This window comes from Neoarius graeffei, chromosome 15 (assembly GCF_027579695.1).
Source record: "Neoarius graeffei isolate fNeoGra1 chromosome 15, fNeoGra1.pri, whole genome shotgun sequence".
In the NCBI taxonomy this organism is placed as follows: Eukaryota; Metazoa; Chordata; class Actinopteri; order Siluriformes; family Ariidae; genus Neoarius; species Neoarius graeffei.
The window spans coordinates 74,431,961-74,447,300 of record NC_083583.1 but is presented as its reverse complement, the minus strand read 5'-3'; the positions used below and the strand labels follow the sequence as shown (position 1 = coordinate 74,447,300).

At 43.0% G+C, this 15,340-nt stretch overlaps 1 protein-coding gene across 1 annotated transcript in view; it reads right to left on the bottom strand.

The window, feature by feature from the left end:
* Positions 1-15,340, bottom strand: part of LOC132899744 (protein kinase C-binding protein NELL1-like) — a 528,774-nt gene that overhangs the window by 253,318 nt on the left and 260,116 nt on the right. Inside the window, exons 9-11 of the mRNA XM_060941854.1 lie at positions 14,143-14,245; positions 12,491-12,564; positions 8,125-8,224 (exon numbers count right to left, since the gene is read on the bottom strand). Coding sequence (XP_060797837.1) covers positions 8,125-8,224; positions 12,491-12,564; positions 14,143-14,245 — 277 coding nt within the window. The remainder of the gene's footprint in view (positions 1-8,124; positions 8,225-12,490; positions 12,565-14,142; positions 14,246-15,340) is intronic.

Below are 15,340 nucleotides of genomic sequence, written 5' to 3'. Positions count from 1 at the left end.
GGCAGAGTACTGCTTCCCCCTCCTGAGGTGCCGGACAGTTTGCCAGAATTTCTTTGAGGCCGACCGATAGTCTTTCTCCATGGCCTCTCCAAACTCCTCCCAGTTCCGAGTTTTTGCCTCTGCAACTGCCCGAGCTGCAGCACGCCTGGCCTGCCGATACCCGTCAGCTGCCTCAGGAGTCCCAGAGGTCAACATGGCCCAATAGGGCTCCTTCTTCAGCTTGACGGCATCCCTTACTTCTGGTGTCCACCACCGGGTTCGGGGATTGCCGCCACGACAGGCACCAGAGACCTTGCGGCCACAGCTCCAAACAGCTGCGTCCACAATGGAGGTAGAGAACATGGTCCACTCAGAGTCAATGTCCCCCGCCTCCCTTGGAAGCTGGGAAAAGCTCTCCCGGAGGTGGGAGTTAAAGACCTCCCCAACAGAGTGCTCGGCCAGACGTTCCCAGCAGACCCTCACCATATGTTTGGGCCTGCCAGATCTGTCCAGCTTCCTCCTCTGCCAGCGGATCCAACTCACCACCAGGTGGTGATCAGTTGACAGCTCAGCCCCTCTCTTCATCCGAGTGTCCAAGACATAGGGCCGGAAATCAGATGAAATGACAACAAAGTCTATAATCGACCTCCGACCTAAGGTGTCCTGGTGCCATGTGCACTTATGGACACCCCTATGCTCGAACATGGTGTTTGTTATGGCAAACCGTGACTAGCACAGAAGTCCAATAACAAAACACCACTCGGGTTCAGATCGGGGAGGCTGTTCCTCCCAACCATGCCTCTCCAGGTGTCACTGTCATCGCCCACGTGAGCATTGAAGTCCCCCAGTAGCACAATGGAGTCCCTAGTCTGAGCACCCCTCAGTACCTCTCCCAGGGACTCCAAGAAGGCCGGATACTCTATACTGCTATTCGGCCCGTAGGCACAAACAACAGCAAGAGCCCTCTCCCCAATCCGAAGGCGCAGAGAGGTACCTCATGTTCACTGGGGTAAACTCCAACACATGGCGGCTGAGTTAGGGAGCTATAAGCAAACCCACACCAGCCTGCCGCCGCTCACCATGGGCAACTCCAAAGAAGTGGAGTGTCTAGCCCCTCTCAAGGAGCTGGGTTCCAGAGCCCAAGCTGTGCGTGGAGGTGAGCCCGACTATCTCTAGCCGGTACCTCTCAACCTCCCGCAAAAGCTCAGGCTCTTTCCCCCCCAGCAAAGTGACATTCCATGTCCCAACAGCTAGCTGCTGTGTCCGGGGATCAGGTCGTCGAGGCCCTTGCCTTCGACTGCCACCCAATCCACACTGCACCAGTCCCCTACTGCTACCTCTGTGGGTGGTGAACCCACAGGAGGTCGGGCCCATGTCACCTCTTCGGGCTAAGCCCGGCCGGGCCCCATGGGCAAAGGCCCGGCCACCAATCGCTCGCATACGAGCCCCAACCCCAGGCCTGGCTCCAGGGTGGGGCCCCGGCTGCGCCATACCGGGCGACGTCACGGTCCTCGATGGTTTCTCCATAAGGGTTTTGGTGAACTGCTCTTGGTCTGGCTTGTCACCTAGGACATGTCTGCCTTGGGAAACCCTGACAGGGGCATAATGCCCCCGACAACATAGCTCCTAGGATCATTCAAGCACACAAATAAATAAATATATATATATATATATATATATATATATATATATATATATATATTAGTGCTGTCAAAAATGTCACGTTATTAACGCATTAACTTGACTCAATTTTAACGGCGATAATTTTTTTATCGCAAGATTAACGCTCTGTGACATGATGTAGGTTTTTCATAAGCTTTTGAAACTGCCAGGAACTTGGAACAGAGACTTTGCTTAGAAAACCGATAGCAGCTAGACTGTAATGCCATGCCCCACACAGCCAGAGTCCTCTGCCCTCCCCCCAAAAGAACCAGCGTGGGCAGGGCGCGCTAGTAGAGATGGGATTTATGGCTCTTTGATGGGATCCGCATCTTTGTGATCCGTTCTTTGAAAAGAGCCATTCAAAAGACTGGCTCATTTGGCTCTTTTTAAATATTTATTCAGTTTTAAGAAGACAGCGTCTAAAGAAGCCAGATCCCTCTGAACTGTAAACTCAATGCTATCCCAGAAATCCTTCCTGTAATATGCAAATTTGGCCGCCTCTGATTGGACAGCGCGACGCATCAACAGGCAGAAAGTGTAAAAGTACAAAATGTGTTAAGTGAGCTGAAACAGTAAAGATCAGATTCAATGCAATATTTATCAATGAACAACTTAAACTTAATATAATAGTGTACTTTATATTATAATCAAGCATGTCAAGCCTACCGTCACTGTGTAACCTATCTCTCTAATTAGAGTTGTAGACTAACTCAAACCCTACTGGTCATTTCACTCATGGTTCTCTTGCTAGTCCCGCGCCGGGGCTCGGCTTAGGTTTCACTTTGCAGTGGCTGTGTCAAGACATGTTATGCTTTGCAATAAAAAAAAACGTTGGTACAAGGCAAGCCCATTCACTTTTTTATGCTGATAAGAAAATTACAATGTTTTTTTATGTGACAAAAATGTGCGATTAAATTGCGATTAATCGCAAGTTAACTATGACTGTCGCGACATTAATCGCGATTAAATATTTTAATCGCTTGACAGCACTAATATATATATATATATATATATATATATATATAAAGCAGGGGCGGCACGGTGGTGTAGTGGTTAGCGCTGTCGCCTCACAGCAAGAAGGTCTGGGTTCGAGCCCCGTGGCCGGCGAGGGCCCTTCTGTGCGGAGTTTGCATGTTCTCCCCGTGTCCGCGTGGGTTTCCTCCGGGTGCTCCGGTTTCCCCCACAGTCCAAAGACATGCAGGTTAGGTTAACTGGTGACTCTAGATTGACCGTAGGTGTGAATGTGAGTGTGAATGGTTGTCTGTGTCTATGTGTCGGCCCTGTGATGACCTGGCGACTTGTCCGGGGTGTACCCCGCCTTTCGCCCGTGGTCAGCTGGGATAGGCTCCAGCTTGCCTGCGACCCTGTAGAAGGATAAAGCGGCTAGAGATAATGTGATGTGATGTGATGTGATATATAAAGCAAAATTCTTAAATCTTACAACCACAATTCCAAAAAAGTTGGGACAAGGTATAAATTGTAAATAAAAATGGAATGCAATGATGTGGAAGTTTCAAAAAATTCCATATTTTATTCAGAATAGAGCATAGATGACATATCAAATGTTTAAACTGAGAAAATGGATCATTTAAAGAGAAAAATTAGGTGATTTTAAATTTCATGACAACAACACATCTCAAAAAAGTTGGGACAAGGCCATGTTTACCACTGTGAGACATCCCCTTTTCTCTTTACAACAGTCTGTAAACGTCTGGGGACTGAGGAGACAAGTTGCTCAAGTTTAGGGATAGGAATGTTAACCCATTCTTGTCTAATGTAGGATTCGAGTTGCTCAACTGTCTTAGGTCTTTTTTGTCGTATCTTCCATTTTATGATGAGCCAAATGTTTTCTATGGGTGAAAGATCTGGACTGCAGGCTGGCCAGTTCAGTACCCGGACCCTTCTTCTACGCAGCCATGATGCTGTAATTGATGCAGTATGTGGTTTGGCATTGTCATGTTGGAAAATGCAAGGTCTTCCCTGAAAGAGACGTCGTCTGGATGGGAGCATATGTTGCTCTAGAACCTGGATATACCTTTCAGCATTGATGGTGTCTTTCCAGATGTGTAAGCTGCCCATGGCACATGCACTAATGAAACCCCATACCATCAGAGATGCAGGCTTCTGAACTGAACACTGATAACAACTTAGGTCGTCCTTCTCCTCTTTAGTCCGAATGACACGGCATCCCTGATTTCCATAAAGAACTTCAAATTTTGATTCGTCTGACCACAGAACAGTTTTCCACTTTGCCACAGTCCATTTTAAATGAGCCTTGGCCCAGAGAAGACGTCTGCGCTTCTGGATCATGTTTAGATACGGCTTCTTCTTTGAACTATAGAGTTTTAGCTGGCAACGGCGGATGGCACGGTGAATTGTGTTCACAGATAATGTTCTCTGGAAATATTCCTGAGCCCATTTTGTGATTTCCAATACAGAAGCATGCCTGTATGTGATGCAGTGCCGTCTAAGGGCCCAAAGATCACGGGCACCCAGTATGGTTTTCCGGCCTTGACCCTTAGGCACAGAGATTCTTCCAGGTTCTCTGAATCTTTTGATGATATTATGCACTGTAGATGATGATATGTTCAAACTCTTTGCAATTTTACACTGTCGAACTCCTTTCTGATATTGCTCCACTATTTGTCGGCGCAGAATTAGGGGGATTGGTGATCCTCTTCCCATCTTTACTTCTGAGAGCCGCTGCCACTCCAAGATGCTCTTTTTATACCCAGTCATGTTAATGACCTATTGCCAATTGACCTAATGAGTTGCAATTTGGTCCTCCAGCTGTTCCTTTTTTGTACCTTTAACTTTTCCAGCCTCTTACTGCCCCTGTCCCAACTTTTTTGAGATGTGTTGCTGTCATGAAATTTCAAATGAACCAATATTTGGTAAGAAATTTCAAAATGTCTCACTTTCAACATTTGATATGTTGTCTATGTTCTATTGTGAATACAATATCAGTTTTTGAGATTTGTAAATTATTGCATTCCGTTTTTATTTACAATTTGTACTTTGTCCCAATTTTTTTGGAATCGGGGTTGTACATGGAACAGCATTAAATATAAAACATATGGCACATTTTGTGCAATCAGAACTTTTCAGCTGAACATGTAACAGTCACAAAGCAGATGATTTTCTCAGGTTAATATAACAGAACTGTAAAAAGCTGTTCATAAGTGATAGATCTCAGTCCAGTTTTAAACACGACTGCTTCAGGTTCACACGTAACTGAACATTCTCTGACAGTGGCTTGCCATATTTTAATTGATTTACAGGCCAAGTGCGATCAAAGTGACAGCCTGAGCAAGTCAAACATCAATCTTGTTAAAATAAATAATGATTTGGTTTCCTTCACCTTAGTGGCATTTTATACACCATGCTTATGAGTCTGTTCTTATACGGTACACCGCATGTAAGGAGGTAAACGGTAAATAAATAAATATTCCTAATAAGTCCTTACTTTAGGGCGGCACGGTGGTGTAGTGGTTAGCGCTGTTGTCTCACAGCAAGAAGGTCTGGGTTCGAGCCCCGTGGCCGGCGAGGGCCTTTCTGTGTGGAGTTTGCATGTTCTCCCCAGCCTATCCCAGCTGACTACGGGCGAAAGGCGGGGTACACCCTGGACAAGTCGCCAGGTCATCACAGGGCTGACACATAGACACAGACAACCATTCACACTCACACCTACGGTCAATTTAGAGTCACCAGTTAACCTAACCTGCATGTCTTTGGACTGTGGGGGAAACCGGAGCACCCGGAGGAAACCCACGCGGACACGGGGAGAACATGCAAACTCCACACAGAAAGGCCCTCGCCGGCCACGGGGCTCGAACCCGGACCTTCTTGCTGTGAGGCGACAGCGCTAACCACTACACCACCGTGCTGCCCTGGCCGGGGAGTATTTACTTAAATATATAAATATATATCGGGCTTCAGAGAGTTTTTTCAACATGCAGTACTTTTACTTTTCAATGATCAGCATGAACTGAGAAGACTTATGCTTCCTGCTTCCCTTACCTGTCAGCGCACATTAGCCTTGTATCCAGCGCTGTGAATTTGGAGGTCACAAATTTTACAATATTTGAATTACCTAATCAAACTCAACATATTTATCCAACAGAACCAAGCGGAACTGGCTGAATTACTCAGCAATCATTTCAGCAGCACTGTTCTGCTAGATGGACAGGACTTCTGAAAAGCCTGTGAATCTGGAGGATATGAATAACGGCTGAGAGGAAAATCAGCAGTTTTCGTGAGTAAATTTGTGATTTTGTAATCTTATTTATTACATCCATCCATCCATTATCTCTAGCCGCTTAATCCTGTTCTACAGGGTCGCAGGTGAGCTGGAGCCTATCCCAGCTGACTATGGGTGAGAGGCGGGGTTCACCCTGGACAAGTCGCCAGGTCATCACAGGGCTGACACACAGACACACAACCATTCACACTCACATTCACACCTACGGTCAATTTAGAGCCACCAGTTAACCTAACCTGCATGTCTTTGGACTGTGGGGGAAACCGGAGCACCCGGAGGAAACCCACGCGGACATGGGGAGAACATGCAAACTCCACATAGAAAGGCCCCTGACAGCCACTGGGCTCAAACCCAAGACCTTCTTGCTGTGAGGCGACAGTACTCACCACTACACCACCGTGCCACCCTATTTATTATGTATTCAATGCAAATCAAATGAATGATAAACTCCATCTGTTATAAGGTTTCATTTTTGCAAGCACATCAAATTATTTGTACATGTGGATTATTTTGGACGCTTGTTGAAGCAAGCACAAGAAATTGTGAGAAAAATGAAACAACACTGTTTGTTTCATTGCTGTACGTTCCTGCAATCCATCAGTGACCTTCATGTCAGATGATTAGACAGCGTGATGCCCTCCGCTGCCATGTCACACACTCTGCATCGGTGTAATGAACAAGTGGAAAATTGACTCTATCATTCTTTTTCTCTTAAATCCATTTGGAGGAGAAACTAAATGTTGTCGGACTGAGCACACACTGTCCCATAGGTGCAAACTGCACAAAAGGATAAATGTCAGAAGAATAAATTCTGTGGGTTTTTTTTTTTGGTTTAAACAAAAGTCTCAGAGGTTTCTGATTACTGTGTTTGGCCTTTAAAGGAAACACAGCATAAAACCAGTTGAGTCCAGCTCTTGATCTGTGTGTTTAATTGTGAAATGTGTGTGTCTATAATACTTCACCCCAATATTATTATTATTATTATTATTATACGCCCTCGTGATATATTGCACTGTTCAACACTAACAGCTTCACTGATGAGATATTGACACATGTTAGAGTTTAGCCTCTCATCTAATATCTCCACCAGCCATTACTGACAATTAGTGATTGCTTTTAGGTAATACATGCATTGCTGGACCACAGAATGGAACATTTCCATGCAGGTTTGTCCCTCTGGCGGACAACCAGACTTTAAAATACTAGAGCTTCACTCACTCACTGACTCATTGACTCGCAATGGATCTGGAGCTTATCCCAGGAACACTGGTCGTGAGCAGGGGTGGGACACCAGTCCATCCCATGGCACCATGCACACATTCATTTACACACACTCATTCCCAACTACGGCCAATTTATTTTAGCCAATTCATCTTCTGCCATGATTTTGGGAACCCAGAGGAAACCCACGTGGACACAGACAGAAACCTGAGGTCAGGAACAAACCAGGTGACCAGGTAGCTCAGAGACAGCACTAGAACTTTACTCCTGGTTGAAATGGATGCAAAAGAGAAGTATAGTCCAGCTCTGGAATGCCTGTAGCTTTCAAAACTATATAAAGTAAAACATATTTTTAAAGATTCACCATGTTAAGGGTTTTATTTTCAGGCATTGATAAGTTTGCAGTCAGGCGACATTTCCTGAAAACAAAAAAAGGTGCCAGATTGGTCAGTGAAATAAATAAACGAGTTGTTACCGATCCGGAGTTCATGGACATGCTGTATGGATGTGATGCTGAGGTGTCCGTATATGTTTGGCTATATAGCATATATTCACACATTAATGAGCACATTACAGCACATTTGCAGGTTGTTTTGGTTGAATGTATGGTTTTGTTAAAGTCGAGGTGCAGATTCAGGCTGAAAATAACAGTCTGAAAGTTTACAGCAACCATCTGGAAACCATCTGGGCCGAGTGAACAAGCAGGAGTACACAAGCTGAGACACTGTATTCATAGATTGTTGCTTGTTTTTATCTTATCAGCTGTGCTGATACTGCAGAAATCCACAAATTACAACCACCCACCCCCCACACACACATAAATACACATCTCAGAATAGCAGATTAACAAAGTCAATTTGTTCTGCGTCAGACCATGAGATTAGACGAATCATCCACAGGGAGAAAAAAGAGAGATTTCTTAAAATGTGGCTTGACAAAATGGAAAACAGCATTAGCCTCATCACACACGGAACAATACAATAATGAAAAATAACAATCACCTCTGCAGACGTTGCAACATCTGTTCTCTGGCAAAATCTGATCGTTTATTGTGCAGTTGAGACTCGGGCAGCTTTCATTCACTGACTCCATCATGCCATTCTACAAAAAAAAAAGAATAAAACAAGTAAAGGAATGTGTTCGTAATGTATTAGTTAAAATGACAAATTGCTTGAGTGAAAAAAAATGGAGAAAAAGCATCATATAAAAATGCACGAGAAAAGTCTGGATATGAAACTGCGACATAAATTATTAAAAATAAAAATTCATTAAAGCAGACTGATGCATTTCAGATCCTTTCAGTTCCTCAAATGAGGATAAAGCTGGAAATAAGGAGAAGGAAACAGTGATGAAACACAGTGCAATTATACAAGATGAATACTGGCTTGTGTACGTGCTAAATGTGTGTTTATCCTCTCACTACACAACACATTAAATATCTTTAACAAACCTTTTACATTTGAACCATTTGTGTTCATATTTATTTATTTCTATTCACAGCTTTTGTTTCGTTCGGGAGGAGTGCAAACATTCGATGCTATTACATGCCGCTATATAAATTGCACATGATATAAATCCTGCATTCAGTTAGTCTCATCTCATCTCATTATCTCTAGCCGCTTTATCCTGTTCTACAGGGTCGCAGGCAAGCTGGAGCCTATCCCAGCTGACTACGGGTGAAAGGCGGGGTACACCCTGGACAAGTCGCCAGGTCATCACAGGGCTGACACATAGACACAGACAACCATTCACACTCACATCTACGGTCAATTTAAAGTCACCAGTTAGCCTAACCTGCATGTCTTTGGACTGTGGGGGAAACCGGAGCACCCGGAGGAAACCCACGCGGACACGGGGAGAACATGCAAACTCCACACAGAAAGGCCCTCGCCGGCCATGGGGCTCGAACCCAGAACCTTCTTGCTGTGAGGTGACAGCGCTAACCACTACACCACCGTGCCGCCCGCATTCAGTTAGTAATTTGTAAATTATGATGGTTGAGCTTATAATCCTGTATATATTGCTAACATTCTTTATCTCATCTCATCTCATTATCTCTAGCCGCTTTATCCTGTTCTACAGGGTCGCAGGCGAGCTGGAGCCTATCCCAGCTGACTACGGGTGAAAGGCGGGGTACACCCTGGACAAGTCGCCAGGTCATCACAGGGCTGACACATAGACACAGACAACCATTCACACTCACATTCACACCTACGGTCAATTTAGAGTCACCAGTTAACCTAACCTACATGTCTTTGGACTGTGGGGGAAACCGGAGCACCCGGAGGAAACCCACGCGGACACGGGGAGAACATGCAAACTCCACACAGAAAGGCCCTCGCCGGCCACGGGGCTCGAACCCGGACCTTCTTGCTGTGAGGCGACAGCGCTAACCACTACACCACCGCGCCGCCCAGTTTCATTCATTACAAAAACAAATGATTATCAGTAAAAACTGCAGCCCAGATGCATAATTAATGTCACCGTTAATTAATGGGGGGGGGGGGGACTGACAACATTACATGCGATAATGAAAGTTTTCCACTCAAACAAGATGAGAAAGATTTTGCGTTTGTTCCGTGGTTGCTGGTTCAGGCTCCCATGTGAATACTGATAACACTGCGAATTCTCATACAGTGGTGCTTGAAAGTTTGTGAAGCCTTTAGAATTTTCTATATTTCTGCATAAATGTGACCTAAAACATCATCAGATTTGCACACAAGTCCTAAAAGTAGATAAAGAGAACCCAGTTAAACAAATGAGACAAAAATATTATACTTGCTCATTTATTTATTGAGGAAAATGATCCAATATTACATATCTGTTAGTGGCAAAAGTATGTGCACCTTTGCTTTCAGTATCTGGTGTGACCCCCTTGTGCAGCAATAACGGCAACTAAACGTTTACGGTAACTGTTGATCAGTCCTGCACACCGGCTTGGAGGAATTTTAGCCCGTTCCTCTGTACAGAACAGCTTCAACTCTGGGATGCTGGTGGATTTCCTCACATGAACTGCTTGCTTCAGGTCCTTCCACAACATTTCCATTGGATTAAGGTCAGGACTTTGACTTGGCCATTCCAAAACATTAACTTTATTCTTCTTTAACCATTCTTTGGTAGAACAACTTGTGTGCTTAGGGTCATTGTCTTGCTGCATTACCCACCTTCTCTTGAGATTCAGTTCATGGACAGATGTCCTGACATTTTCCTTTAGAATTTGCTGGTATAATTCAGAATTCATTGTTCCATCAATGATGGCAAGCCATCCTGGCCCAGATGCAGCAAAACAGGCCCAAGCCATGATACTACCACCACCATGTTTCACAGATGGGATAAGGTTCTTATGCTGGAATGCAGTGTTTTCCTTTCTCCAAACATAACGCTTCTCATTTAAACCAAAAAGTTCTATTTTGTTCTCATCCATCCACAAAACATTTGTCCAATATCCTTCTGGCTTGTCCACATGATGCTTAGCAAACTGCAGACGAGCAGCAATGTTATTTTTGGAGAGCAGTGGCTTTCTCCTTGCAACCCTGCCATGCACACCATTGTTGTTCAGTGTTCTCCTGATGGTGGACTCGTGAACATTAGCCAATGTGAGAAAGGCCTTCAGTTGCTTAGAAGTTACCCTGGGGTCCTTTGTGACTTCACCGACTATTACACACATTGCTCTTGGAGTGATCTTTGTTGGTCGACCACTCCTGGGGAGGGTAACAATGGTCTTGAATTTCCTCCATTTGTACACAATCTGTCTGACTGTGGATTGGTGGAGTCCAAACTCTTTAGAGATGGTTTTGTAACCTTTTCCAGCCTGATGAGCATCAACAACGCTTTTTCTCAGGTCCTCAGAAATCTCCTTCGTTCGTGCCATGATACACTTCCACAAACATGTGTTGTGAAGATCAGACTTTGATAGATCCCTGTTCTTTAAATAAAACAGGGTGCCCACTCACACCTGATTGTCATCCCATTGATTGAAAACACCTGACTCTAATTTCACCTTCAAATTAACTGCTAACCCTAGAGGTTCACATACTTTTGCCACTCACCGATATGTAATATTGGATCATTTTCCTCAATAAATAACACATTTTTCAAGCACCACTGTAAGTACAGGGTATTTCAGGTTGCCTCAACCAGGAGGTTCATGTTTGTCCATTACAGCTCTGTCAAATAACAGGCAAAACATGCTCCCAAATGAGTAAAGAAACACAAGAATATAAAGAAAATGTTCTTCATGGAGGAGTGAATCATGATCCCTCCAACCTTCTTAGATATTACCAGACACAGACTCTGTGTTTTTATTCTCTCTAGCTGTGGAAGGAGCCACAAAACATTATTTGTATGATTGTTGATTATTTTAAATTCAGAGTTTTGTAAGGGGGGAAAAAATGGCTGAATATTGGAACTCAAAACTATGACTTCTTGACACACTGAGAAAGTATCAGATTTTCACTTCCAACATTATTTCAAGAAATGTTATTTATTTAAGATTAAATAAGATACAGTACATATTAAAGCGGGCAGCACGGTGGTGTAGTGGTTAGCACTGTCGCCTCACCGCAAGAAGGTCCTGGGTTCGAGCCCCGGGGCCGGCGAGGGCCTCTCTGTGTGGAGTTTGCATGTTCTCCCCGTGTCCGCGTGGGTTTCCTCCGGGTGCTCCAGTTTCCCCCACAGTCCAAAGACATGCAGGTTAGGTTAACTGGTGACTCTAAATTGACCGTAGGTGTGAGTGTGAATGGTTGTCTGTGTCTATGTGTCGGCCCTGTGATGACCTGGCGACTTGTCCAGGGTGTACCCCACCTTTCGCCCGTAGTTAGCTGGGATAGGCTCCAGCTTGCCTGCGACCCTGTAGAAGGATAAAGCGGCTAGAGATAATGAGATGAGATGAGATGAGATAATTAAGCAACAGAATACATTTCAAACAATCATCTTGAGAAATAACACACAAACGCAGCTACAAACCTTGTTTCAAATATTTGTTCTTAATATCTTCTGCCACAAAGTAGGTCCGCTAGCAGGTAGTGTTTCTGCCTCGTATGTCCAGGGTCCCTGGCTCAAACCTGAGCTAAGGTGACTTCCACATCCCAAAAAACTGTTGGTAGGTTTTACTAGCTACTCTAAATTGCCCCGAGGTGTCAATCAGTATGCAAACGTGTGTATGGTGTTCTGTCATGATTGCTTTTAATCCATATGAGGCTGGTAGGATTTTCCTGTTAGAGCTGTTTTTGCATTATCGATCGATCTAACAAGCATCAGTCATTACTTGGAGCTCAGTTAACATTCAGTTGAATAATCTTAAAAGATCACATTACACACTATAAATCTCTGGCATGCCATGCAATTAGAACGGTGCGTTTTACTGACCTTGCACTCTTTGCAGCTCTGTAGGAAAATGCGCTGACCCTCTGAAAGAGTTTGGCCCAGATAGTTGCATTTAGCTGCAAAAAGAGAAATTGAGAAATAATTAATTTGCACTGAATATCATCCCAATATCACGCCTAAAAAGAGCCAAACAATTAAGCAAATATTAAAAAAAAAAAAAAACTGTGGCGTTCCCATGAATAGCCTCAATTCTATTAGCTATGGCTCCCAGCACACTGACAGCAATCTGCACAACAGCAAAATGTAGATAAGAGCCATCTTGCACTAAAATGACCTTTAAAGCTTTCAATAATGAGATTATTTCAATAAAGCTGACCAAATTCATCAAATGAGTCTCATTCAAATTTTCATTCCTGAATTAATGCCCAATACATTCATCACACCAAAATTTCTCACTGCATACATACAGTTCACACTAGAACAGGCTCACTCATCATTAACAATCCTTTCTTTCCTCTAAATAACAGCTCTCCTTAGGCTGTGGACATCTATCAAGTACCGACGTCATACTTCACATGGAGATGAACCTGAATCGTTTGTGGAGAATGATGAGGTTTTTTTTTAAACCAAATCTGAATATGAAATCATTTCTAAAAATACACTGCAGAGTGAATAACTTAATATTTAATTTAAGGTTCCCTTTACAGCATTAATTAGCAACAAACCATGAACTTCAGCAAGTACTTACAATTAACATGTTCAGTGATGTATGAGTGTTAAATATGTAGGCATGGAACAATATATCGTGCCATGATAAATTACGATACAAATTTATGATGATTCAAATTGATGAAATAAAAAAATTAATGGTGATTATTATCAGGCTGCATTTTTCCTGACTGTAATTGTGCTGTTTGGACAGCAGAGGGAGGAATAACGGAAAATAGTACGAAGGCGTGTGGCTTCACCCTAGGCGGAAGTAACACAGCTCAAATGGCAGAAAAACAGAAAAAAAAACCATAAATATCTAAAATGTGAAAGAGCTGCTGTGTGATTGTGGACAAATAGAAACAAGAAAGCAGAGCTCTCTCTCTTTTTACAGAAGAGAAGCAAATAGAGGCAGTACAAATGTTCATAAAAGTTTATTAAGAACAGGCCGATTTATTACTAACTTTTTTCATTTTTAATAAAAGGAATATTTTAGTTAATAGGCTATACATTACTCCAACTTTTACAAATGTGGCAAAATAATTATTGTTGGTTATTAAAGAAATTAAACATTTTTAATTAACAAAAGGTATATTTAATATGATCAAGAATGGGAAAATAAATGTTGCATTTTGTTGGCAATAAAATTTTCTTTGTGTTTTCTTTCACCCCAAAATATCATGAATAGAATCAAATTGTGAATTGGGTGAATCATTACATGCCTATAAATAATCAATTAACACCTGCATCAGCTGATGTTTATTACATCAATAATTAAAAATGAATCCAATATATCAACTGATGCCTTTATTAATTAACATGTTCTTATAACGTACAGTCATTGTTTTCTGCAAATCACTTCTACAGTCATGGACAAAACATTTGATTTGATCAGGGTCATCTGAGTTATTAATAAGTGAGGGTTTCAGGCAAATCTCATCCCTTTTTTTCATGTGTTCGGGGAAAAAACCTCCAGTTCCACTTACATCTGCATTTCTTACAGCACGTTCCATCCACATGAACAGGTAACGAATCCTCTGAACAGTTCACAGGGGGGCAAAATATTCTCCGACACTCAACAGCACCATTCTGAAACGTGGAACATATGAGAAGATTGTGTGGAGTCATGTACAGTATACAACTATCACTATTATACTGGTTTTTTTTACATAAGCATATAATTCAATAATGCACTAAAGACAAAACTCATGCAGTACTGTATATACAAACCAAAATAAGATATTAGATCTAAATTTATAAGCGAAGATGGTCCATGAGAAAATAATGTATAATTACATTATATTCTGTGTAACTTCCACAGTCATAGAAGTCAAATTTATCATGTATTTTGAATAGGGTTCAAGTTCACAACCAAGAACTGTTTTAATTCAGTCAATAAGCTTGTAGTCAACAGTTTCAATTCAGTGTATGACAAGCAATACATTTATTGTTCATGTCATGTGCTTTAGTTTGTCATGTAATTACGTCTGAACATACAGTAATGCATTTTATTCGGGCTCTTGTCTCCACCTCTGTCCTGTCATTGGTGTGTTTCACAATTTAGTCCTTGATTACTCTGTCTCTTAGTTGTGAAGCTACAGTAACCACCAAAAACCTGAGTCCAGAGCAGCCTCCAAACATTTCCCAAGTGCCACAGCGCCCCTCATCTCCTGAATATGAGGAAGTGCACCTGTTTCCCATTCCCTCAGTAATCACCGCTCTGTAGAAGCTCAGCAAACACTCATGATAGTTGCGAAGTATTGTTCTGTGTCCTCATGCCTTATTTACCATTTCTGACCTTAGTTTCCTGTTGTTACTTTGACTCTGTTTTCCTGCCTGATCTCTGAAACAGCATTTGCACATTGACCGACCCATAACTATGTTTTCTGTTTGCCGATTTGGATTTCGTTTCCAGTTTGCAACGAACCCACTCTCCACTGCGTTTGCATCCATAAGTGCCTGCACCCTGACAGAAGCCAAAAGGTCACTCGCTGCTGCGTCTGATCCAGCCCCACCACCCAGTCACCCCTACAAAGAGCTCTTGCGCCGGAGAGAAAAACTCCACTCAGCCACCCCCTCTCTCTTTCAGTGCCGATGTGTGAGTCAGTGGAACTCGCGCTGTTGGGCCCCGTAGCTACACCTACTCTCTACGATGGTATCGAGTCCCAGAGTTTCATTATGCAG